Source organism: Oryzias latipes, chromosome 1, assembly GCF_053564925.1.
Source record: "Oryzias latipes strain Hd-rR chromosome 1, Olatipes_Hd-rR_3.1".
NCBI lineage: Eukaryota > Metazoa > Chordata > Actinopteri > Beloniformes > Adrianichthyidae > Oryzias > Oryzias latipes.
In genome coordinates this window covers 29,607,333-29,631,424 of record NC_136237.1, presented here as the reverse complement: position 1 = coordinate 29,631,424, position 24,092 = coordinate 29,607,333, and the positions used below count along the sequence as shown (strand labels likewise).

The 24,092-nt window shown below is 37.6% G+C and overlaps 1 protein-coding gene across 1 annotated transcript; it reads right to left on the bottom strand.

Moving 5' to 3' along the window:
- Nucleotides 1–1,384: 1,384 nt before the first annotated feature.
- Nucleotides 1,385–24,075, bottom strand: LOC144994620 (testican-3-like). Its single transcript, XM_078953257.1, has 11 exons — nucleotides 23,891–24,075; nucleotides 23,623–23,745; nucleotides 11,981–12,020; nucleotides 10,746–10,854; nucleotides 9,454–9,562; nucleotides 8,616–8,724; nucleotides 8,304–8,417; nucleotides 8,007–8,228; nucleotides 5,505–5,567; nucleotides 5,274–5,411; nucleotides 1,385–3,581 (listed from the first exon to the last, which is right to left on the bottom strand). Exons 2-11 carry the CDS (start codon nucleotides 23,743–23,745, stop codon nucleotides 3,418–3,420), a joined length of 1,191 nt encoding a protein of 396 aa, XP_078809383.1. The 5' UTR covers nucleotides 23,891–24,075; the 3' UTR covers nucleotides 1,385–3,417.
- Between the last annotated feature and the right edge of the window lie 17 nt (nucleotides 24,076–24,092).

The following is a 24,092-nucleotide window of genomic DNA, read 5'->3' as shown; positions in this document are numbered from 1 at the left end:
CAAAAAACAAACACACCATAACATAATATTAATCATGAATTGTTGAAAAGGAAGAAAAAAATTAAAATGTTGTACACACCTCAATTTATTTATCTCTAAGTCTGGCCACAAGAGGGCAGCAAATCCCTTGAAATAGTTATTGAAGCTGAAAAACAGCTGTCAAATTGAGTCACTTGCTGTAATATAATGACGAAAATAAAGTCCCTTTATTACATTATATTTTGAATAAAGGAAAAAATAAAACTTTAATATGACTACGCTATTAGTTAATTATATAAATGACTTCAATTTATACCTCTTGCCTTTTTGTAAGCCCTGAAAGTGGTCAAAAATATACCCCACTCGTTCGTCATAACTTCTGCTTTGTCAGATGACTAATTGTCACAAATATTAAAAAGTGAAGATGACTTCTGGAATCATCTATTCAAATTCCTTGTTGGTTTTCTGTCAGTCACAAGTGACTCAAAAACTCATGAGTGTGAATGGTTCCACAGCTTACAAAGCCTGAAACGGAAAAAGCTTGAATATTTGAAAGACCCTTTGAGTTTTCTGAGGTCACTTATTGCATTTTAATAGATTTCTAAAGGATTTAGCATAAATAAATAAAAACGTGTCTAATATAAACCTATTCAAAAGTGTCAGGCTACTTACATGGAAATTCTATTTATCCTATTTTACAAAGGAACCTTAAATGGAAATGAAACTATAGATTGAAGTTCTTTCAACAAAAAAGCATATATACATAAACATGATAATTGTCTTACTGTTCTATTTTTAAATTAGATACCATATTTGTCAGTGTGAGGTGCACCATAAAGAGACAAATCAAGAAATATTGTTGGTAATCAAGTCTTTTACAACATCTACATTCCTATTAATGTTAAAGGGACTTAAAATAACCAGATTTCCCAATGCCAGAAGTGCTTCCTGAGACGTTTCCCGTCAGCTCTCAGTCACTCTGTTTCCCCGTTTGCAGGCAGTTATCTTTTTATTGTTCTTTTAAAGAGTTTCAAATGGCAGTCTCATTCCCAGCGTTAAAAGTTGAGCTCCAAAGATGGTATCTCTCCTCATTTTGCAGGTCAGCACATTACAGCTGAAAGGAAAGTGTGTGAAAATGAACATTCATTATTTACTGAAGTCACTTTCTCTTTTGGGTTCTTTATCCAAAACATAGAGACACCTTTTTATACTGTACAAAATGTTGTTTGCAAAGCAAATAAAAAATATAGCTATATATTTTCAACATTTAGTGTTCAGAAATGTCAAATTATCTTATTTAATTTACAAAATCCCTAAAATTTGTATTTTTATGAATAAAGTCACACATACAACCTCAACAAAATGAAAAAAAGTATTTTAACAAAATAAACCCACAATAAAGACATATTGGACAATATAGCTTTATTTCAGCAAAACATACATACACTGTAAAAAATGCATCTGTATCATAACCTAGATCTATCAGAGCTGTGATGTGTGATTTGTTGAGAGTGGCTACAGTGTCTGAGGTCTTCAAAAATGATTTGCATGTCATCACTCTCGCTTATCACGCCATGACAGAAACACCTTTCATTCTATAAAATGAAGCTGGATTTCAGTGGGAGAAGCATCGATGAAGGGCATGAAAAAAATGGATGGCACTTCTCAAGCTATTAAAGGAAAAGTTGACAGAAATTCAAAATGGAGCCAAATTACTGGTGAAAAATTGATCCCAGGTTTTCTTAACAATACCCACATATTGGCTAAAAGTTGAACCTTTGCCTCTGATTTGAACAAAAAATGGTTTTTTTTAGAGCAGATCAGGTACAAACTAAGCTTTTAAAACACAGTGAAAGCAAAAAATGTATTAGGATCACCCTTTTTTTGTCATATAAGCTGTCTAAACCAAAGTTTCCCCTAGCCAGTGTATAATATATATTCAGATATATATAAAACATTTTCATATCCAGCAGAGTCTAAGTGTTTATACGCCCTAACTGCTAAGCATCGATGTGCTTCTCTACATTCTAGTAATCCTATATTACAAATTAAAACATCTAATGAATGGCCGAGTAAACACCTTTACAAGAGAGACCCCAAACAAAAAAAAACCACACTCAAGTCCAAATAGGATTAAGAGTAAAGCTACTCTTATCCGGTATAAAGACAAGTTTAAGTCAGTCCAGTAAGCATGCTTGTTCCTCCATCACCACCAGCTGTCTTTACCAGTGAAAGGCACACCTAGCCTTTTAATCCCTACTCTGTATCTTCAGCAGGTCTGCATGGCTCTGCGGTTTACTCATTGTGCAAGATATTTGTCCTCCTATGCTGTGTGCTAAAATCTCATCACGTGCGAAAATGCAAACACATTTTCTGCTGAGCTCTAATGAGCTTTTCTTTACGGATCGACAACCTGTTGGAGTGTATTTTATCTGTACAGACCTGAGGGGAATTTTTCTCCTTTTTTTTTTTTTTAATTTACAACAACAACTTCAAGTTCTTGTATATTTTGAGTTCCTCAAAAGTTCAGCTTCTGTAAACCGAAATAACATCACAGAGTGGACAAGCTAAGACAAATCTGTTTTTTTCTTCTTTTACTATGGATTCATTCAGAGACAGATTACAAAAATAGATAATACCCAAACCCCACCCACACACCACAAGCCAAGCAGTAATTTCTCCTTGTCTTACGGATCCTTTGTGAGGATCTGACGTGTTGATCATTAAAAACATCTGACGTGTCGGTTCTGGCCCTTATCTAACTTGAGTTTTCTTTTCTTCTTTTTTTTGTCTTTGTTTTTCCGATGTCTAACTTTTATCTTGTTTTTTTTTTCTTTTCTTTTCTTTTTTTCTTAACATGGTTACAGTCACAGAAATCAAGATCAAAAGAAACCTCAAGAGTGCAATATTCTCCTATCTACATCATCAACATCCCACCTATACATAGGAACATCTGATAAGGACAACAGTGTAAGAGGAGGAGAGGAGCAAGATGGAGGACTGAAGGAGGGGAAAATCTCTTTAACGTTGTGCCTTAGGCTTCAACACACTCAGCCATTAGAGTGCTGCACAAAGATGGGGGACACTGAAAGACATGGACTATCAGCTGAAGGAAAAAAGGTCTGCACCTGTAATCAAATCCAAAGTGATGGACTGATTGTCAACCAGTTCTTATTTTCTCTGGTTTGGCTGACTTACATTTGAACAAGTGCCATTAACTGTCCATATTCTCTACATAAATAGGAATAGAAATGATTTTTTTGTCCTGGAATATAGCTTATTTTTTTCTTAACTGATGAAAAAATACACAGACAGTAGTCCAAAGGCTGTTAGAACAATGAAAGATTTGAGTCACCTAGAAACGTGCAATTTGACCAAACGTTTTTACAAACTTTCTTTTTTTGTAAGTATGTTTTTTTTGTTATCTTTAAAAAAAATTTATGACAAGTACTCATCATTGCCATCATCATCATCCCCATCATCATCCTCATCATCTTCATCATCCATACCAGCTTGATCAGTGAGGACAAACGAGTCTTCGTCGTCGTCGCTGAACAGCGAGTCGCCGCTGCCGAGATCCCCAGAAGACTCAAAAGTGACACCTGGAAGCAACAAAACAAAAAAAAATGAAGAAAACACTGGGAGCGTCGCAATTTATGAGCGCGAACAGCAGGAGGCTCTTTTTTTCATCGGAAGAGCCGTGTCTGTCCTCGGGTCTGAACAACAGGATGCTGATGGTTATCTAAGCTAAGCACAAACACCTGAAACAAAGTCTGCTCTGCCTTTTTTTTTCTGCTGAAGGCGTTTGTTTTTTGTTTTTCATGTCCTTCACACCCTTAGCCTCCCCTCCTGTTTCAAAAATGTAGAAACCTATATAGGCTGTTGGAAAAAAAATGCATAGCATTACAAATGAAGCATGAGAACCTCCTTGTTTTCTTTTGTTTGTTTGTTTTAGCAGTAAATCTTTTAGTTCGTGTTCTGTGTCAGGGGATGATGGGTAAAACCATTTTTTTTTTTGTTGAAGTTTCTCTAAGACTATATATGAATTCTTCCTGAACCCTAACAGACAGTAGTGTGGGACTATGCAGTCCTGGATTTTAACATCATTTGTACACAATCTTACTCATTTTTTTTCTTAAAGGCAAATATGTCACCCATTTCCTAAAGTAAAAGCCTACAAAGACTATGAATTCACTGTATTCTTATGAAAACTTGGAAAATGTAAGAAAATGAAATATAAATGATTTTTTTCTATTGAAAAATGGTTTCAATGCAATGATTTAAGGTCTATATTAGCCAATCTAGTAAGCACACTGGTTTTTCGCAGAGATTCTGGGAAAGTTCCAGGGCAGTGGATTTTGGAATTTTATATTTGGACATCCCAACAAAATGGCAAATTCCATATTTCAGCTGTCTGCAACCATATGCAGTTCTTACCTTGTTCCATTGTGGCTCTCTGGCTTTATAGAAAATGCTAATTATTTGAATTGATAAGTACTGCATTGTTTTTGTTTATTAAGTAATTGATTTAGGTTAAGTTAGGTTTTTGAATTTTACAAAAGATTCACATATTTCAGAATAGATAATTTCACAAACACATATAGAAAACAGATGATAGCACACTAAAATAGACTTGTCACAATGAAAAATGTTGACTTGTTTACATTTTTACTTCAAGACAATTATTTTTGAGGAAGAATTTCAGTTCGAAATGAATGTGTATTTAGCAATGAAAGGTAAAAGAAACTTGGTTTGTATTTTTGGTATTTTTTTTCTAACTTAATTATTTTAAATATTGAAAGCAATAGTTTATAAAAAAGTTGCATAATGGTCACAAAAGCAGAAATATGGTGTTGTATTTTCTATAAAATGAAATGTGGCTTTGTGGCTCACTCTCCGTTTTGGTCATGAGAAACTGTACAATTTACTTTTTAAGTGTTGAGGGTTGCAGACCCCTGCCCTATATCGTGCACTAAATAGTGAGTAGTGAGGGAATTTGGACACACTCTAAGTATATAATGAGTTCATATGAATAGGGGACTTTTAATGACATTCAAAAAATTCTTAAACATAATTACGCTTTAGGTTTAAAAAAAAAATTTGTGAGACTTCAGATCGGTTTGGCTGAAAAGTGTGCTTTTATTTTGAAACTGTTTGATTTCATGTCGTGTTAAAAGTGCTTCTGTTCCCTGTGAAGCAGCTCCCTCCTCCAAACACTTCAATCAGCAAATCTGACTGCATCCATTCAATTTCAGAAACCCGACACCCGCTACCGCCTTTAGTGTTTTGCCTACCGCAGTCTGCAGGACCGTGGGTGCGTGAGCCCGCGACTTCGTTGCCATAGCGATCGACACACCAGCACTGGCCGCTACTGCTGTGACACTGGTGAGACCTGTAGTAACCTTCCTCATCGCAGGATGGCATGTACTGGCCTACAGAGTCAGCCAAAACACACAGGAGCACACAATGACCAGGAGCAGCAGCTATGTTTGTGAATGCTTGTTGTGATTCTGCGCACGTCTTACCAAGTAACTTCTTCCCAGCTTGCTTTTTGTTCATACTAGACAGCTCTGCTTTACACGGAGAATCTAAATGGGAGAGACAAAAAAGAAGAATGCGGTGTGAAAATTTAAAGGCATCTGTCTGTCTTTGAATGCTTTTTATATTTTTTTTGTAGTATTTTCCGTCGTCTTGCTTCCTTTACTTGCACAAATGAATCTGATGACTCATCTGCCAAAATATTTTCTTTCTTTGAAAAATCTAAAATCAGATTTTAATCCTTGATCCCATATAATAGTAGTTCTTTTTTCTTCTTCAAAGCACTGAGGTGCATAAAGAAAACTGCCTTTCTGATTGATTAGGTGACTTGATTCTTTTATGTGTGTGCAGAAAGTTGAACACATTTTTTATGCTTAAAACAAAGCAAAACATGAAGACAAACTCAAGTGTTTTACCAGCTGGTTCTCAACTTTAAGGTGCAAAGTCGTTTTAATAAAAAAAAGCCTTTATTTTTCTTTTTTTCCTTTGATAAATTCTAGTAACATGTTTTATGCAGAAGGCTAAAATATGATGTGTTGCAGGTAGATTGCAAAGCGATAAAAGGTTCATGCTCAATAGGGTCATTTAGGTGGTGAGAATCAAGTATAGATGAGTCTAAACTTAACCTTTAGTAGTCATGGTTATTTTCTACGCTTTTTTTTTTCAAGAGGACCCAGCTGGAAATTCCCTCATATCACTAAAAAAAACCTTTCTTTTAAACGGCGCCCCCGACAGTTATGGATTTTCCCGTTCTAATAAGCTTAAATAAAAGTTTTTTTGTTTTTTACAATTCTGAACACTTCTGGGTTTGCGTCGTATAATTTCTGCTTCCGACTGATGATGTCAAGGAACCATTTTGCCCATTTTTTTTCTTATTACTTTAAAATGTTCTCATATAATTTACCTTTACGGCAGTTTTTGGTGGTAATCTTTTTAGTACAACCCCAGCTTCTTTTTTTAATAGATAATTTTCATGCTTTTATACAATAACTCCACACTGAACCTAAAACTTTACTAAGAAATATCTAATTCTGTTGGTAAGTTTTGTCATTTTTTTATAGCAAAAATCCCAAATAGATATGAAAACTTTATGTTGTATAACAACAATCTCACATGTAGAGAAAAATGTATAAATCCAAAAACAATAAAGCAAAGACAAGGTCAAATAAATGTGAAAAATTTCTTTGCGTGGAGCTTCATTCAAAGTGTCGGGAATTTATTCCAAGGTGAGTCACCTCTTGTTTTGTTTATTTTAAATCAAAAATGTCAAAGCCACAAACTTTTTGAAACCTTTACCTTAAATGTTGAATGAAAACTATACTAATGTGGGAGTCATTTCTATGTCATTGTAAACCACCAATGTGATTGGCAAACGGACTGGTGAGTGCAGAGACTGCTAAGGGTTAAAGAGCTGTTCTTCCGATGTCTTCGTTCCTGATCCCATCCATCCTTGCCACTATCAAAGAAAATCTCAACATCTTCAGCTCTGCTTCCCGTGTCTTTCATGGACCCACTGTCTCTAAATCAACAACATGGCTGCTCTCACCTTGTACACCTTTCCTTTCGTTGCTGACACTTTATTTTTATTACACATGACATCTGACACCTTCCTCCACCCATTGCCCTCACCTCTTTACCCTGCTCTCTCTTGCTGTGGATTGTCGAGCCTTAAGTACTGACAGTTCCCCACCTTCTTCCCCTCTGCGCCCTGTAGCCTTGAGTCATTCTCATTTACACACAGATTCTCTGTCTTGCTGCATCCATCCATCTATCCATTTTCTATGCCTGATTAGTCCCATACGGGGTCACAGAGGTAGCTGAAGCCTACCCAGCTTCTGTCGGGCGAGGGCAGGGTACAGCCTGGACAGTTTGCAAGTCCATCACCGGCCTACGCCGAGACAGACAGCCACACACTCCTCTAAGGGATGATTTAGAGTTTGCAATCTGTTAAGCATGGTTTTGGACAGTGGGAGGAAGCCAAAGTGACTAAAGAAAACCCATGAACGCTGGGGTAGAAGATGCAAACTCCCCACAGAAAGGACATCTACAAACATCACGATCCACGGAGATTCCTGTCTAAATGTATCTGTCAGTCTCTTCATCATCACAGCATACAAAAAGAAGCTCAAAGTTGATCCTTGGTGTACCCCACCTCCACCTTGAACTCATCCGTCACACCTCCATTACAGCTCTCAAACGTGTTCTGCATAACTCCAATGAACTTCGCCACCACTCCAGACCTTCTCATACAAAAACAGCTCTTCTCTTTGTCATCTGCAACAGACATTCTCTAGACGCACAAAAACATAATGCAGCTCCTCCTGACCTCTGTTCTTCAGAAAATTCCTCAAAGCAAATACTGCATCTTCATTCTTTTTTTGGCATTCAGGTGTCCGTATCTTACATTTACTTAAAACCATGATTCCATCTGCTCTACAAAACAAGAGTTTGTGCTTGAAGAGAAGCGTGTTCAGATGTAGTACCAGTACCTGTGTATCTCTGGAAGCCTGTGCACCACTCGGAGCTGGTTATGACTTTGTCGGGGTGAGTGTCACATGACCTAAAGAAAGCATCAGAGCATGGCTCGTTCCTGTCCAAATAGAGGCTTCTGATTTCTGACTGGTCCAGCTGCAGGTCGAAGTTGGTGTCCAGCCGGGAGAACATCCACCCAAGGGGGTCTTTGCAAATAGGTGACGCTCCGACTTCAAACTCTGAGGGAAAGCGCGTAAGGTGAGATATGTTTGTTGGTGAAGTGGATGTGGTGGGAAATGGGGATTGTGACTCACTGCTTTTCTCTGGCTTTTGGATCTTGACTCTCTTGTGGTTGCCATTCTCATGCAGCACTCGGAACCAGTCCCTGAGGCGACTCACCACCTCTTTTAGCTCCGACTCACTGCACACTGAGAAACAATAACAAATATTTGTACTCACAAAGGGCTGCTGCCTCTTCTCTTTTGAGCTTATTCAAATTAAGTCTAAAAACGATATTTTAACATTTCAGAAAGCCTAAACTCTGGAGAAATTGTTAATAAGCAGATATGATTTGCCCTCCAAGCCATCCCTGCTTAGCCTGTACTGATTGATGTCTAAGTGCGTACCTTTCTTTTCTACAGAACTCTTTTCAGGCTGAGAGGTGCAGGGACACATGCCAGCACACTTCACAGTAATCTTCTTTCCTGAGATGCATGCCTGGTAGTCGAGCTTACACTGATCGAGAGCAACAGAGACAGATGGAACAAAAACAAAAAAACAGGAAGTAAGATCAGCATGTGTCAGAAGAAAACAACAAAAAATGAGTCACTTAAAGGCAGGAAATGATTCCTTCACCTCCAAAGCACATGAGATGCTTTGTTTTGAACATATTTCCTGGATTAACAGTTTTCTTCAAGAAATCTCTTTGGTCTTAAATTAGATACATTTTTTGTGTATGTCAGCACTGTGTAAGTACAAGGTTCACATAAAAAGGTTAATCATAAAATGCATCTCAAAGTAAAGCAATCTGATTTTCTTAATATTCAGAAAATGAATAAGGACACTATTTTCTGTTTGCTGTCACATTTCTCCCTGTCCTGCAACCATCTCAAGTTACATCAACCCCACAGCCCTCAATCTGTTGATAGAACAATCCTTAGAACATCCTTAAAAAAAAGCCAGCTTAAAAAACAAACAAAAACAATCTAGTAAAATGAAACACACATTTCATTTTAAAAACATCAAAATCAAATCAGCTCCCAGATTATGTAGGACCCAAAATGTTCCTCCAGAGACTTGCCTTTAAACCTTTATCTAATGTGCCTGCAGTTGCTTGTGTTTGCATGACATAAGAGCAAGTTCGGCTCAGGTCGAACAGAAAATCTCACCATCCTGTACTTACAGAGGGTAGTCTACCTGTCCTGGACTGATATAAGCTCACTGCATGTCTGCTTGTGAAGGTACCTTTGTGGAGTAAGTGTGGCCATCACTTCCACAGACGGGCGAGGGATGAACCACGGGGCACGGTTTGCATTTAGACCCTGGACTCTGGTACAAACTGGCATCTTTGAAACTGAAATGAGAATCACATCACAAAAAAAAAAGGAAACCATCAAATGTGTACTTAATTACAATGCCTTGTTGGAAAAGACAAGCATGTTTTATCTGCAATGTAATCTAATACGCTTACATCAATTTCAGAAAGAAGAAAAGGATTTAGGATTTATTTGTGATTATTATTGTTTTACTTTTTTGTGTTGTGGGAATTGTGTTAGAATGAAAAACGAGGTCAGTGTGGTGTTACTGTCCTGTGTCCAGTCTGAGGCGTTGGAGACAGAAACACACACAGACATACAAAGCCCATTCATTTCACTTGGCAGGACTTTGCATTCGCCATTGTAAGTTAGTGCCAGTGCCTGGGTAACTGGACCAGGCCATATTGTCCCAAAGCAGTCATAAGAGTGCCAGGAAAACAGAAAACCAGACAAAAAAAGATACATTTGTTCATATTTGAGTGTTTAAAAAAGTGTTTTGGTTTTCTATTAATCAACAACTCCAATGAAAATCATGTTTTTAACATATTATTGTGTCATTATTCTGATCTTAAAGGACATATTCAAAGGACAGAAAATAAAAATTGGATTTCTGAGTATTTCTTTATTAAAATAATTGTGAATCAGGAGCAGACAGAAGACTAGATCCATGTTTGTCTTTGTTTTCTTCGTCTGAGCGGGCATTTTAAAAACTCCTGGGTAGCTCCAATATGGCTCACCATTTTTGTTTCACCGTGATGTTAGGTTGAGGTTGTGAGGGCTGTAAACTTAAAGGAGAGCGTGTCAACAGATGGATGACGGGAAATGAGGCTTACTTCGCGCAACAGTTCTGCCCACAACTTATAGAGAATTTTTTAATGAAGTCCTGTCATTCTGCATGTACTAGAAAATGACACACTTGTTTAAAATTTGGCTAAAAACTGCATCATCATAATTAAAAGACCATGGGGAATTCTTTTATAACAGATAAAAAGATGAATGGAGTGGACAGTACCTTTACAAGCAACATCCTGCTGTAGAATATTTTTTTAATTTTCCCTATTTCATTATATTTTAAATCAAAAGTCAAAGTAACTTTCCTTTTTTTCTTGGTTTTTTTATGTTGCTCTTATGGTTTTTATGTTGAAATATATTTCAGTAGTGGTTTTCTTCTGCATCAAACTGCACTAGAGTGTATCTGTGTGTTTCCAGGTGCGTTCTTACCTAACTCTCCTCTGGCTCACACAAGTGGCAGTCTTATAATCCTCAGCCACACAGACCTTATGCCGGCCGCATTTGATCTTTGCACAGGGGTCTTTGGCAGGATCAAGACCTAAATATAGAGGATGTTGATAAAAAAATAATCATTGGATGCCTATCTATAACAGCACAACCCTTAATTTGATAAAAAATGTATTCATAAAATAATGCTTTTTTTTCAGATGAGTGTTTGATCCTTTAAATAAATGATGTAATCCTAATTTTGAAGTTTTAGGCAACATGTAAAGATAATACCGCTCGATGTTTACTCACTAACAATGGGTTGCTTGCTCAGAGCCATAAAACTGCTAAAAAAAACAGGAACTGGACTTGGAACTTGGAACTGGTTTTAGAGGCTACTTTTGATCAGCCTGCACTGAGTCCTCATGTGTGCTCCAGCAGAGATCCTCAAACTGACCCAGAGTCAGATCTCTGTGAGAATCATATGAAACCATTGAGGCTGAGATTTGTTTTTTAATCTGAAACAGATGGCATGATCTTTTTTTCGGTTTTTATAATCAAAGTTTTGATGATCTCATGTTGGTTTTTAGCAAGACACCTATGAAGAGGATCAAAAGCCCTCGGCTGTTCTCGGAACAGTTGCTGAATGACCTCTGCTCTAAAGAACCTTACTGTAATCTCTGAGCAGCTTTAGGAGATTATCCTGCCTCCATCCTCCAACGTGCAGCATAATGCTTTTGTTTCCCTCATGTCCAGTCGAGTGTGTTTGTCTGAGTGTGTGTATGTGTGCGTCAGCTTGGAAATACAGTGAGAAGTGAGAGGATGTGTCCACGTCCTAAAGTACTCAGATTAAAGTTAGAGATTATATTTTCTGATGGACGCAATGAAGAATTAGTTTATTGATTGATATGAAATTCTGATTATATCCAGATTATGTCAACAAAATGATCATAAATTCAACTACTTTAGTTCCTACTTAGTTTTACATCCATCAAATAGGTTTGGGTTACTAACAATTAACAATGATGTTGTTTAGCATTATCTGAGTCTTCACTTATGGTTAGACTGACGTCTTTTTTTTTTATTTGTGTTACCACTGATTCATCCTTACCTAAAATTGATATAAAAATGACATAAAAAATGAATATTGACCATCTTTTAAACTAACTTTTAAATATTGCTGTCCATTGCATACTCAGTTTGATCACATGACTTTGCTTTCTTTCATTTACACCCACCTTGATCGAAAGGCTTAGAAGGAGTCCACGTCCCAGGCTCCTGCAAAACCATGCAAATAATGTTTTTCAGATAGCACTTCAAATATATTACAATAGAAAGGCTACAAAGCAATATTAAGGAAGCCATACAAACCTCAACTTCCTTTGATAGAAAGCATAACAAAGATAGAGAGTTGGAGATTAGCTCTAATTTATTCACCACAAACAATGTTTTCAGGTTTTAAAAAAAATGAAAGTATAGACTTTTTAAACTGTTTAGTCTATATGTGTACCGGTAGAGCAATAAAATGAACCTTAAAGACATGCAGGGTCAACAACCATTCCAACAATTTAGTGCAGTAGCAACAATTAAATGGGAACAATCAAACTCCAGATAATTCTAATTGACCCTCCTTTAATCCAATATTTACCTGTCTAGATACAGAAAAAAGCTGTTTTACATAAATACTTTAAGTACAATCTCAGAAAGGTATACTGCGTGTACTGCAGCTGCATATACAAAGCCAAAAGGAAAATAATGTGCAAAAGAAAAATACTAGGTATCCTCTAACTGCTTTAATCTTAGTATTTATTTTGTAATTTTCTAATGACAGATGATACCAAAGTGTATTAGATAGATCTAAAAAAATACATTTTTAGCAAAAACTGAACTTTGAGAAAAAAAAAAATTTTATTCACTTTACAACAGATTGATGTGGTTGTTTTCTCACATATGACTGTGTATTAGGCTTGATTTGTCCTTTAGTTTTAGAGATTTGATGTACTTTTGATGTACTTGTAATCTTTGATTAAACTTATATGCATTCAAGGGTATTTTAGAAACTAATGTAGGCAGGCCTTTTTGTACATCAAAAGCTTATTCAAAATGTACGCACCAGAAAAGAGCTAGGGAAATACGTGTCTGAGGTTTTGAAATAGCCCATAAAATGTAGACTTCAATGTAACAGAAATGTTTTTCCCTTAACTAAGCTTTGCACACAAAAAATCTCACAAATGAACATAAATAAATAAATAAATAAATAAAATTCTCTTAATTATGCTTTTGAATAAAACCACCAACATTTTTTGCTTCAATTTTGTTAAATGCACAATAACAAAGAACAAAAGTTTACTAAGACTATAAAAAGCAATATTCAACTATGTTGTAAGCTGTGTAAGACCAAAATGGTGACCTTCTGTAAAAAAGAAGCTGATTACTTTTGAGCACAAAAGTGAACTCTGCCCCACACAGCAGGACAGGAAGTGTGCTGCTAGCTGCCCTGCTGGGTGGTATAGTGGATTTATGATAGGGGTGTGTGGGCGTATCAAAGTCAAGTCAAAAGTCAGCTTTATTTTCAAATATGCTGCATACACATGACATACAGCACAGATGAAATTTCTTTCCTCTCACCCCACAGTGCAATCAGCTTATAGAATAATAAAACAAAATAACAATAATAATAAGAAGAATAACAGCAATCTAAATAGTGCAAAAGAGCAATGAGATGGTTAAAGTGACAACATTGCTAAGAACAGTAAGTAGATGAGTTGGTGATGGCAGTCTTTGGTGAAGATGTATCAATAGTATCACTGCCAAGGTTAAGTATTGTTACTGGCATGATGAGACCGATGCTTTCTAAACTTTTGGCACAGTTTTTCTTCAATATGCACTGTCACTGTCGTGTTGTGTGTTGCCAGATTGGGCAAAAAACAGCCCAGTTTGAGTAAATGCCCAGTCAATTTGTGTGGGAAGTTGCCGGATTCAGCAACATTGTCCGCCTCTCTCGCTGCTGCTCACACTTTGCCCCACCATTTGCACCAATGGCAGGATTTTGTGTTGTGTTGTTTATATTTCTTACACTGTTGCTTTTCTTTACTTTTTCACTAGTGACTTTGATATTTTATTACTGCCTTTATTTATGGTTAAATAAATGTTTGTGATGCTGTTATACTTACATTTTTGCCTTTTTTTATTCTGCACTAGTTACTGTTTTCTTAATATTATGGTAGTAATCTATTATTACTATAAGTGTTCAAAATGTAATGTATGTTCAGTTCAGATTGTTGTAATTATTTAACTAACATTTTTGTTTGCTGAAAGTCTCTACCCAGTGTTCTATATATATTTAATTACCAAAAATTGTGCACTTCCGAAATTATTATAACATTTCAAGAAAAAAGTATTGCTGTTGGTATTGTTATTGGTGATACTGGCCCTGTAATTATTTGGAATAGAATCGATACCCAAATCCTCAGTATCGCCCACACCTAATTTATGAAGTTACCTTTATACCTGCAGTTTGGAGCTGTCAGTTTCAGAGCAACCAAATAAAGATTTTAAACAAAAACAGTCTTTTTAAAAAGAAAATACAAATAAATAAAATTATTTGTTTTAATTTGGATAGCAAAAATATAGATCAGTGTGTTTGCTTGTTGTTGCACTAGCAATGCAAGAAAAGGGCAACTATATAGGAGTATTGACTTTCAATGAAGGACAGAGGTTACAGGATTTTAAGGTTTATATTGTTATTAGACAGAACCCTCCATCTTTCAGTGTTAAAAATGAGTTGGCAGAATTTAAGTTAAAGTGATAGGCAGGATGTGAGTTTGTTTCCCCACTTTTAGCCAAAAAAGTCTCTATGAAGGAGAAAGTACTGATACAAAACAGGAAAAACCTGCTCTCAAGCATTCAAATGACCCCATTGACCCTGAATTTCTTCCATTTTATTTTTTCATTCATTTATTCATCTTTTTCCGTTTTGTCCCTTTCGGGGTCACGGGGTTGCCGGGGCCTATCCCGGCCACTTGTGGGCGAAGGCAGGGGACACCCTGGACAGGTTGCCAGTCTGTCGCAGTTATTTTATTTTTGCTCTTCTTATTTATCATTGGAAATGCAAAAAAATAAAGTTCATCTCTGATCATGTTCCCAGTGGTCTTTTTTTTTTTAGCCAAAATTAAAAAAAATGTCATTTTCTAGGGCAGTTTCTGCAGCGGTGGTTTAATAGAAATTCACCTCTGAGTTGCGACTGGGACCGTTGGCCAATAGTAACCCCACCCCCACTTCTCATCATCCTTTTATTACATTCTCTCCTGCTAGCTTACAGCCACTCACAATGCCAAACTAACATTAGCGGTGCAACAAAAATGGCAAGGAATATTGGAGCTTTCCAACTCATGCATGCCAACTCAGACAATGAAAAACGACATGTCCATGGATTTAGTTGTCTACAAGTGGACGTCACACAATGCAGCGAAGCAGGGAGCCAGTGGCTTGCCATTGAAGCATTTCTACAAGCTTTTTCAAACAGCATTCTTTCATCTGCTCCTAATTCACAACTATTTGGATAAAGAAATACTGAGAAATGCAATTTTGAGCGTAATGTTCTTTATATATGTCCTCCATCATGATAAAAATGCTACAAGAACATGTTCAAAACACCACAAATACATTTTTTTTTTATCAGAGTGGGTATTTAGAATGTTCAAAAAATGCTAAGACAATCAGAAGATTCAGATCAGTGAACTTGTAATCTAGAAAAGAACTGCTGGTTGTAGCTTGTAAATGTGACTCTGTGGGCTAAACTAAGTATGCACAGAGGTGAGTGATTCGCTGGCTTTCAATAGAGGGACATGTCGAAGAAACTCTTGGGTGTAGGCTAATGCCAGAGTAAAAGGAGCTTAACAAATAGTGAGCTGTTGTTGACCTTAGTGTGAGTTCAGAGATTTCCCTCTTTGGATTCCTCCTTCATCTATGGGAATCTTGTCAAAACTAAAAATGCACCGTGTTGTCTCTGATTCTGTCTCATTGCTATAACCTTTTCTTCTAATCTCACCGTTTTCTCATGTTTTCTTTATTATTCACAACCAGCCTCTCCCACATGGCCACATGCCACAAGTATTTTATGTCTTAATATTCACATTACAGAAAGTTTTCGGGGGATTTACCTTGATATCAAATGATTATATCACATTTATTTACAAATTAAATTGAATTCAAATGGAAAGGTAAATATTTCAGTTTCTATTTTTTATGTTATATTAATGTATAATTGTTTATCTGTTCATAGGTGGGTAAAACATTTTAAAACCTACATTTTTAGGTATTAATTTCTGATCACAAAGTTTCAGAAACCTTTGAATAATTAAAAAAAATCTTTTACATTTGTGAGAAAATTAATTCAGAGATTAAGTAAGTTTTAGTATTGTAACATTTTTGCACACCTATTTAAGTGTTTGTTTATGTGCTAGCAAAGCACGTTCTGCAATCCATTTGTCATTTTTGGAAATAACCACGCAGAATATAATAACTGCATCAGAACTTATCTACACAATAGGTGTAAATACTACTTTCTTAAAATGTGAACAAATACATCAAGTGATGCACAAAAACAGAATAAGAAAATGGCTATATCGAAGAAAAACAACAAAAGAAAAGTTGTTATTTGTTCTGCTAAACAGCATCCTGCTTGAACAAAAGCACATTGTACTTAATCTCACATGATTGCTGGCAATTTCACAGTTTCTTCTATTGACAACACACGAAATGATTGCACAAAGCTCAATTATGAACATGCAGTGTGTTTGTTGGCAACCAAGAGAATGGGAGAAATAAGACAAAATGGCAGAAGCTTAACTAATTTCATTTTACTTCGCTAAAATAGATTTCAAAAAAAGATGGCATTCAATAAGAAAAACAAAAAAGAAATCTGCCCAGAAAATTGTTTTAACCAAGAATTATTATAAAAAAATTCTAGTCACTAATACATGCTCAAACTAAGATTTTGCTATTGAAAAACTTTCTTGATAAGATTGTTTTTCTTAAAAAAAACAAGGGTATTTTACTTCCTTAAGATTCAGTTTTTGCAATGTGTGAAGATGAAAAACCCTAAAGACAAAAAACTTCTTTGATACATTGTGGAATAACAAACTGAAACGAAAAGCACATCTTCAAACATTACCTGAATGCTAAAGCTATACTTGAAACCAACCAAAACTCAACAAAAGACTAGAAAAAAATCTCTAAATCCCTGATCTTCACACTAAAAGTTGAAAATACAACCATTCCTATCATTTTAGTTTATACATGTATTTGCATTTATTGTACAAATCCTATGGCTGTCATGAAATGTTAATTAGGCCTTTTCTGTCTTATCTTCTTGTGCACACTGCATGCAAAGTTATTAGTCGAATTGCATTCCTTCAAATCTGTGTAACCCTTGTGCTATCTTAGATGACCCCACCCTTACTTTGACGTGTTCTCCCTACCATGACAAAGGTGGATAAAGGTGGAAAGATTTCATGTAATCCATGGACACCAGTGAAGATCACAAATCATTGAAGAAAAAAGGTTCAGCGCACTGTCTTGTGGGTCTAGATGACCCAACTCCCAATGGTAAAGTGTCTAGGATACCACAAGGGTTAATGGTTTGATTTGAAATGGTTTATTTCAAGCAATCAAATAGGAATAATACACAAAAACAACAGTCATCCGTTATGCATTCATACAATAACTAATCAAACTTAGAATAATTAGACATAAAATTAAATATTGCTTGAAAGGGAGTGGAAGGTAGCGAATTTATATAATCCCACCCCTGTTCTACTGTAACCATTTTATTACATGATTTATCAATATCCGGTTCCTAGCTTTTATCAGACAGAATTAAGAATCTTGAAATATCAATTAAGCACATGACAAAGATGAATTACTTAAATTATTTTGTAAAAAATAACTTTTAGAAATCAACATGGCAATGAAGTATCCAAAATATAAGCAGATTATCTTACTTATAAAAGTCATTGATATGATTAAAAAATAATACTATATCAGTAAAATAGATATAAAATTGAAAAAAGGCTGACTGCAGGCTCAACCCTAATGACTGCAGCCTATACCTGTACCTCTCCTCCACACGGCTGGGGGCTGACATGAGGTGATGCCATTAGGGATGCTGGACTAGTGTTACCATCTGCTGCATCTGGACTTCCCCTCATCCTGTCCCTACAAACCTTTAGAGCCTTTTTCTAAGAAATTAAGGATGGGTTAAGGATGAGTAATAAAGTGTTTCATTTCAACTGAATGGTCGCACGGGTTTGCCTCATTTGATTTTGTATGTTTTAATCTTTCATCATTTTAACACTCAGTGAACAAACCCATGCTGTTTGCTACAAGATTCTTTTTATTTTTAAAGAGCATGACAGAAACCGTCAAACTGTCTCCATAGGAATCGCTTTCTTTCTTTCTTGTAATTAGCTAAAAAAAAATGACAAAAGTCTTGTTTAATCACAGCTTTAACAATTTTTCTTTCCTGTTTTTGGATTGCCTTTTTGCATCTTCACAGGAATCTCTTCAAATCCCTGATCAAATTGTTTTTTGTATCGAGCTTGGACCAAAATCTAAAAGAAAAAGCTATGATGACATAATAATCTGTCTGTTAGTCTCTTTTAGCACAGCTGGCTGAGCAATGACAACATTGCATTATGGGGGCCAGGCCCTCAAAACAACAAAATTGCCTGTAGATTGATCTCTTCATGCCCTTTATTTCTAAAATCCTAGAAAGAGTTGTAGTTAAGCAGCTTTACTGCCACCTACAGGACAACAGCCACTTTGAAGACTTTCAGTCGGGGTTTAGACCTCACCACAGTACGGAAACTGCACTAGTTAGAGTCTCTAATGACTTGTTATTGGCCTCAGAAAAGGGACTACTTTCTATTCTGGTCCTGTTGGACCTCAGTGCAGCCTTTGACACTATCGACCACGGTATTTTACTCCATAGATTAGAGCAGGACATAAGGATCAGAGGATCTGCTCTCCAGTGGTTTAAATCCTATCTGTCCGATAGGTATCAGATCGTTAATGTAAATGGCCATTCCTCTCAGTGCACTCGAGTCAACTATGGAGTCCCACAGGGCTCAGTCTTGAGACCGATCCTGTTTACGCTTTATATGTTACCCCTAGGAAACATAATCAGGAAACACAGCATTAATTTTCATTGTTATGCCGACGATACGCAGTTGTATTTATCCATGAAGCCTGACCAGAATGACCAGATAGAGAAACTGAACGCCTGCATCAGAAACATCAAGACCTGGATGACAATTAATTACCTCCTCTTGAACCCAGAAAAAACTGAGGTCATTATACTTGGTCCTAAAAACCTCAGAGATACTCTGTCTGCTCAGATAGTCTCCCTGGATGGCATAAGTATAGCCCCCAATTCCAGAGTTAGAAACCTTGGGGTTTTACTTGACCAGGATTTATCATTTAAGGCTCACATATCTCAGGCATGTAGAACTGCCTTTTTTCACCTGCGGAATATTGCTAAGATCAGAAATTTACTTTCTAAGAGTGATGCTGAAAAACTCATCCATGCATTTGTTACGTCGAGGCTGGATTACTGTAACTCCTTGTTAGCAGCGTGTCCTAAGAGTTCCTTAAGAAGTCTCCAGCTTGTTCAGAACGCAGCAGCTAGATTGTTAGCTGGAATTAGCAGAAGAGATCACATCACTCCTGTGTTAGTTTCGCTCCATTGGCTCCCAGTTGATTCCAGAATCAAGTTCAAGATCCTCCTGTTAACCTATAAGGCCTTACATGGAATGGCCCCGTCCTATATTAAGGACCTCATAGTCCCTTACCATCCAATGAGAACACTTCGCTCGCAAAATGCAGGACTGCTTGTGGTTCCTAGAATTAGTAAAAGTACGGTTGGAGGTAGAGCGTTTAGTCACCAAGCCCCTGTCTTATGGAATAAACTCCCAGCTCATGTAAGAGAGGCCGACTCAGTTTCTACATTCAAAGCTAGACTGAAAACATTCCTCTTTGGACAGGCTTATTGTCAGACTAGTTAGTATTCAGAGATTATTTAACTTAATGTTAATTTGTTTAAATTAAACTTAATAATAACTATTTCTTTTAAAAGGCTGCTAGAAGTTGAAGCTGGGGTAACTATGGTGCACTGGGGTTCTGTCCTCTTTCCTGTTTTTACTTCTACCCTTCCTCTCCTCTATCCTTGATCATAATTTATCATTTAGTTCTGGGGTTCTGTCCTCTTTCCTTTTTTACTTCTACCCTTCCTCTCCTCTATTCTTGATCATAATTTATCATTTAGTTCTCCATGTCTCTGTCTGGTACAGTGCGATTCATGTATTGTCCCTCTTTTCCTCTCCCCTCCTGGGGAGTGGGAGTGCTTCCAGATTCCAGTTGGTTCATCCGTGCTCCAGTTCCTGACCGTTTACCTCGCCTTTGCTCGCGCTCCTACACCTGGCTGTGGATCCTGTCTCAGGCTCATCTCTGGCTCGTCTCTGCTCTGTACCTGACCGAGTACCTCATCTCTGCTCCTGCTCCTACACCTGGCTGTGGTTCCTGTCTCCGGCTCGACTCGCGCCTTTGACTGTCCCCACAACCACGGCTGGATGAAGCTCGTCTGCTGGACTTTTATATATGTAGTTGTAGATTTAGATAAGTTAATTCTTCTCTAAGAGTTCTGGTAAATCGCCTGTCCGTCCTGGGGGAGGATCCCTCCTTCATGTGGGCACCCCTGAGGTTTCTTCGTTTTTTCCGGAATCCGTTTTTTTTGGGAGTTTTTCCTTACCGCGAAGGGGGGTCTAAGGGCAGGGATGCCAGTATAGCTTAGTCAGTTTGTTAGTTCATTTTAGTATTTTCCTATTGAACTCTTTGTATTCATGATCCTTTTGAATTCATGTTTTACTTCGAAGCCCATCGAGACGACTGTTGTTGTGATTTTGGGCTATACAAATAAAATTGAATTGAATTGAATTGAATTGAAGTCAACAAATTAAAACAAACACAGAAGTGTTCACAAATACTGAATTACATACATTTCTTATAGCAAAACATCAAAAATTAGATCATGTCATCGACTAAATACCTAAATCTTTATCAGATATTAGAAACGTGTTGATTTTGTTTTTGTTTTAACAGTAAAAAATGAATTTACCAGCCCTGTACAAGATATTCTGTTCATTTTCTCACCTTGACTTTGGGATCTACTGTTGCAAATTGCTCCCATAAGACTTCTCCAACTCTCCCTGCCATTTTCTTCAAACTCCAACAGTAGGAATACATGTATGCTTTTACTGTCCTGACTCGGCTCGTCTTGCTCCAGCTTGTCACATGCGTGCTCTCCCAAACACGCACAAACTCACATTTAGGTGCTTTGAAGTGGAAAAGGCCTCAAGCTCAGTACCTTTCCTACATCATTTACACTCCAGGACACAAACAACACAGGACAGATGCACAAACCTAAAACACACACACAAGAAGGGAGTGTGGGATGGAAAAGGTATTATCTGCCCTAAAGATGCATGTCTACATAATACATGATTTTGCTCTTGCGCTATACCGTGCAATCAAGAGCCGGTTATCGCACGTTATTCATCATCCTTTTTCACCCATTCTTGCAATTATTTTCCGCAGTAGCTTATCTTTGCACTCTGGCGCTCCTGCAGATTATCTAGGGTCAGGCAGGAAGGGAAAAATGTTTAAAAACGGAGATGGTACTGGTAAAAAGAAGCAGCCTCAGGACTCTTCAGCCATTCTTTAAAGGAACTCCAGTAATTCAGCAGCAACGATTCTATCTAGTGCACTTAGCATGAGGCCCACTTACAGCTTTTAGTGGAAGATGAAAGGAACAGTGCATCCTCTGCACTTAACACGGAAATTAACTTGGATTTACAATGGCACAAAATGTCTGGAAGGATGACTATGAATTGAAATCTTACACATTAGTCATTTCTTTGATAACAATTACAGATTTTATCCCAAACAAAGGCTGCTGTGATTATTTTCTGAAAGGATACTGCTGAAATTAAGGGTAAATGTGAACGGAAGCTGCTTATTAAAGAGAACAAACATGTTTTTTGTTTTTTGTTTTCCCTGAAAGAATTACAATCTATACATGCAAATTGGATAAATCCCATAATGCAATGATAAATCAATTTTTGGCCAGAAATATAAAGCTGCTATTAGTTAATGAAATGTTTTTTTTTTTCTTAAAAATAGCAACACTTTAAACCCTTTCGTGAGTGTTGATAGGTTGTGCTGCATGTTGGGTGTCATTCTGGTGAAGCTGTGCTCATCGACCCACAAGCTCAGCCTCTATGGAATGTGGCAGTGTTGTGACACAGTGTGGATGCATGTGGTCCATTATATACAGATCTATCCATCAGACTGACATCACTCTACAATGGAGCTCAAGCAAGAGCAGAGTAGCATCACCAAACCCATGTTCTCATCTATGCAGTGCAGTTATTTTCTGTATGAATAGTGTTGAATGCTACAGAAGAGCTAAGGACATGACTTAAAAATACAAGGGCTTAACTTAATGGGCCACAGGACAAAGAATAGCATGTCAACCTATCAGCTGTTAACAGACTGTGTGTCATAGCAGCTCAGGAAGTGAGATCTACTTTTATAGCTCACAAGCTGAGATGCATCCTCTGACCTGACATGCTTCATTGTGACAGACAGAAAACGGCCCACAAGACTGTCCTACATGTAAAAGAAGAATATCCACCATGTTTTTTTTTAAGATTTCAAGCTCAGTTCCCTGCAAAAAACATGAATGAATATAACACTTCAGAATAAGAGCGTGTTTCTTTAAGGACCAGGTATTTTGTAATATTATCAGACCACATATTTAGCAAAAAAAAGGGTGTTCGTGTTTAATTCAAACACAAATATGTTACAATGACTGTTGTAAGTGCATGTGTGAGTGCAAGTTCAAGCCTGCATCCACCTATTCTAGCGCTATAGAGCAATTTACCCAACAGCTAGGGGCAAGATTTTGCAAAAGACAGAACCAAAGGGATGCGAAGGAGTTTCCACACTTCTTTTGTCAACAAAATACAGGTGTTGTGTCAAAGCACCTTTAAGAACCTTAAAGCATGAAGCCCATCCCATGAAAGGAGCAGCAATTTCCTATACTATCATTGGAAAATCTATGGTCCATATGAAAGCAACTGTAGGACCTTCAGCAGGATCACAAAGTCAGACCATGGGCTGTAATGAGCTAGCAGCATGATGGTGGCCCCTAATATGCTTGGTTAGAGGTAGCAACATAATCAGCCACCACTTCACATTAAATGGTTGTTACACTGATAGAATCAAGGGAAAAACATTCCAGGTAATCAGGAAAACAGCTTTTTTTGGATGTTCCTTTAATACGTCCATGGGGATCAGAAAGTCTCTGCAGTGGGATTTGCTCTCATTTTTTAGATCTCCTTTCCATGTTGAATCCTTTTAATGTTCAGGTGCAAAAGACCTATTTATTCTGAATGAATCTTTCCAGCTTTTGCAGCTGATCATCCTTCACCAGCTGGTGTGGCCTGACTGTCAACAATTACTGGGCCTTTGTAAGGATGCCTCACATGTGCCACTGAGGCCTTTCATAGACGAAACCAACAAAACTCATGCAATGTATTATTAGTAGTTAATTTACAGCCTCAGTGAAGCGACTGGAGAGCGAGTGACAACCAACAACAACGGACCTCGTGACGCGTCGCCTGGCTGCCATTGACACGAGGAGCGCATGATCTCAAACCAACCAGGGTGGCTGTGTGACGGAGGGAGCGGAGTGGGAGGGGTTCTAGAGGGGGGAGGGGGGGGGTATCCGTGGGGGTGATAATCCAGAAACAATACTTACATCTCTGAATTTATCCCACCTTCCGGTGAGCCACTTATCGTCCAAAAAATTCCCGCTGTCGGATCGGGCAGAGGCGCGTCCGAAGGCGACGGCGCACACGCACAGCAAGGCGACTCTCAGCATCTGCGGACACACAACAACGGAGACACGCGCACAGAGGACATCGGATCATCAGGCTGCAATAAAAATAAATAAATAAACAACACAAACGCTCCATCGTCGAATGGCTGGGAATAGAAGGGGACAGAGGCGCATCTCCAGCCCTCACCTTGTCGCATCCGCTGCTCCTCAGACTGTCTGCGCTCGCTGCCGTTTATCTGTCACCAGCGTTAGCAGCTCTCTCCTGCCTGCCTCCCCCCCGACTCTCCGCACCGGCTGTCTGTGCGCAGCAGAGAGCGCGAACGCGCATGGCACCGTGCGCGGGCTCGTCGTGACAATTTATTTATATATTTACCAACCACCCCTCCCTC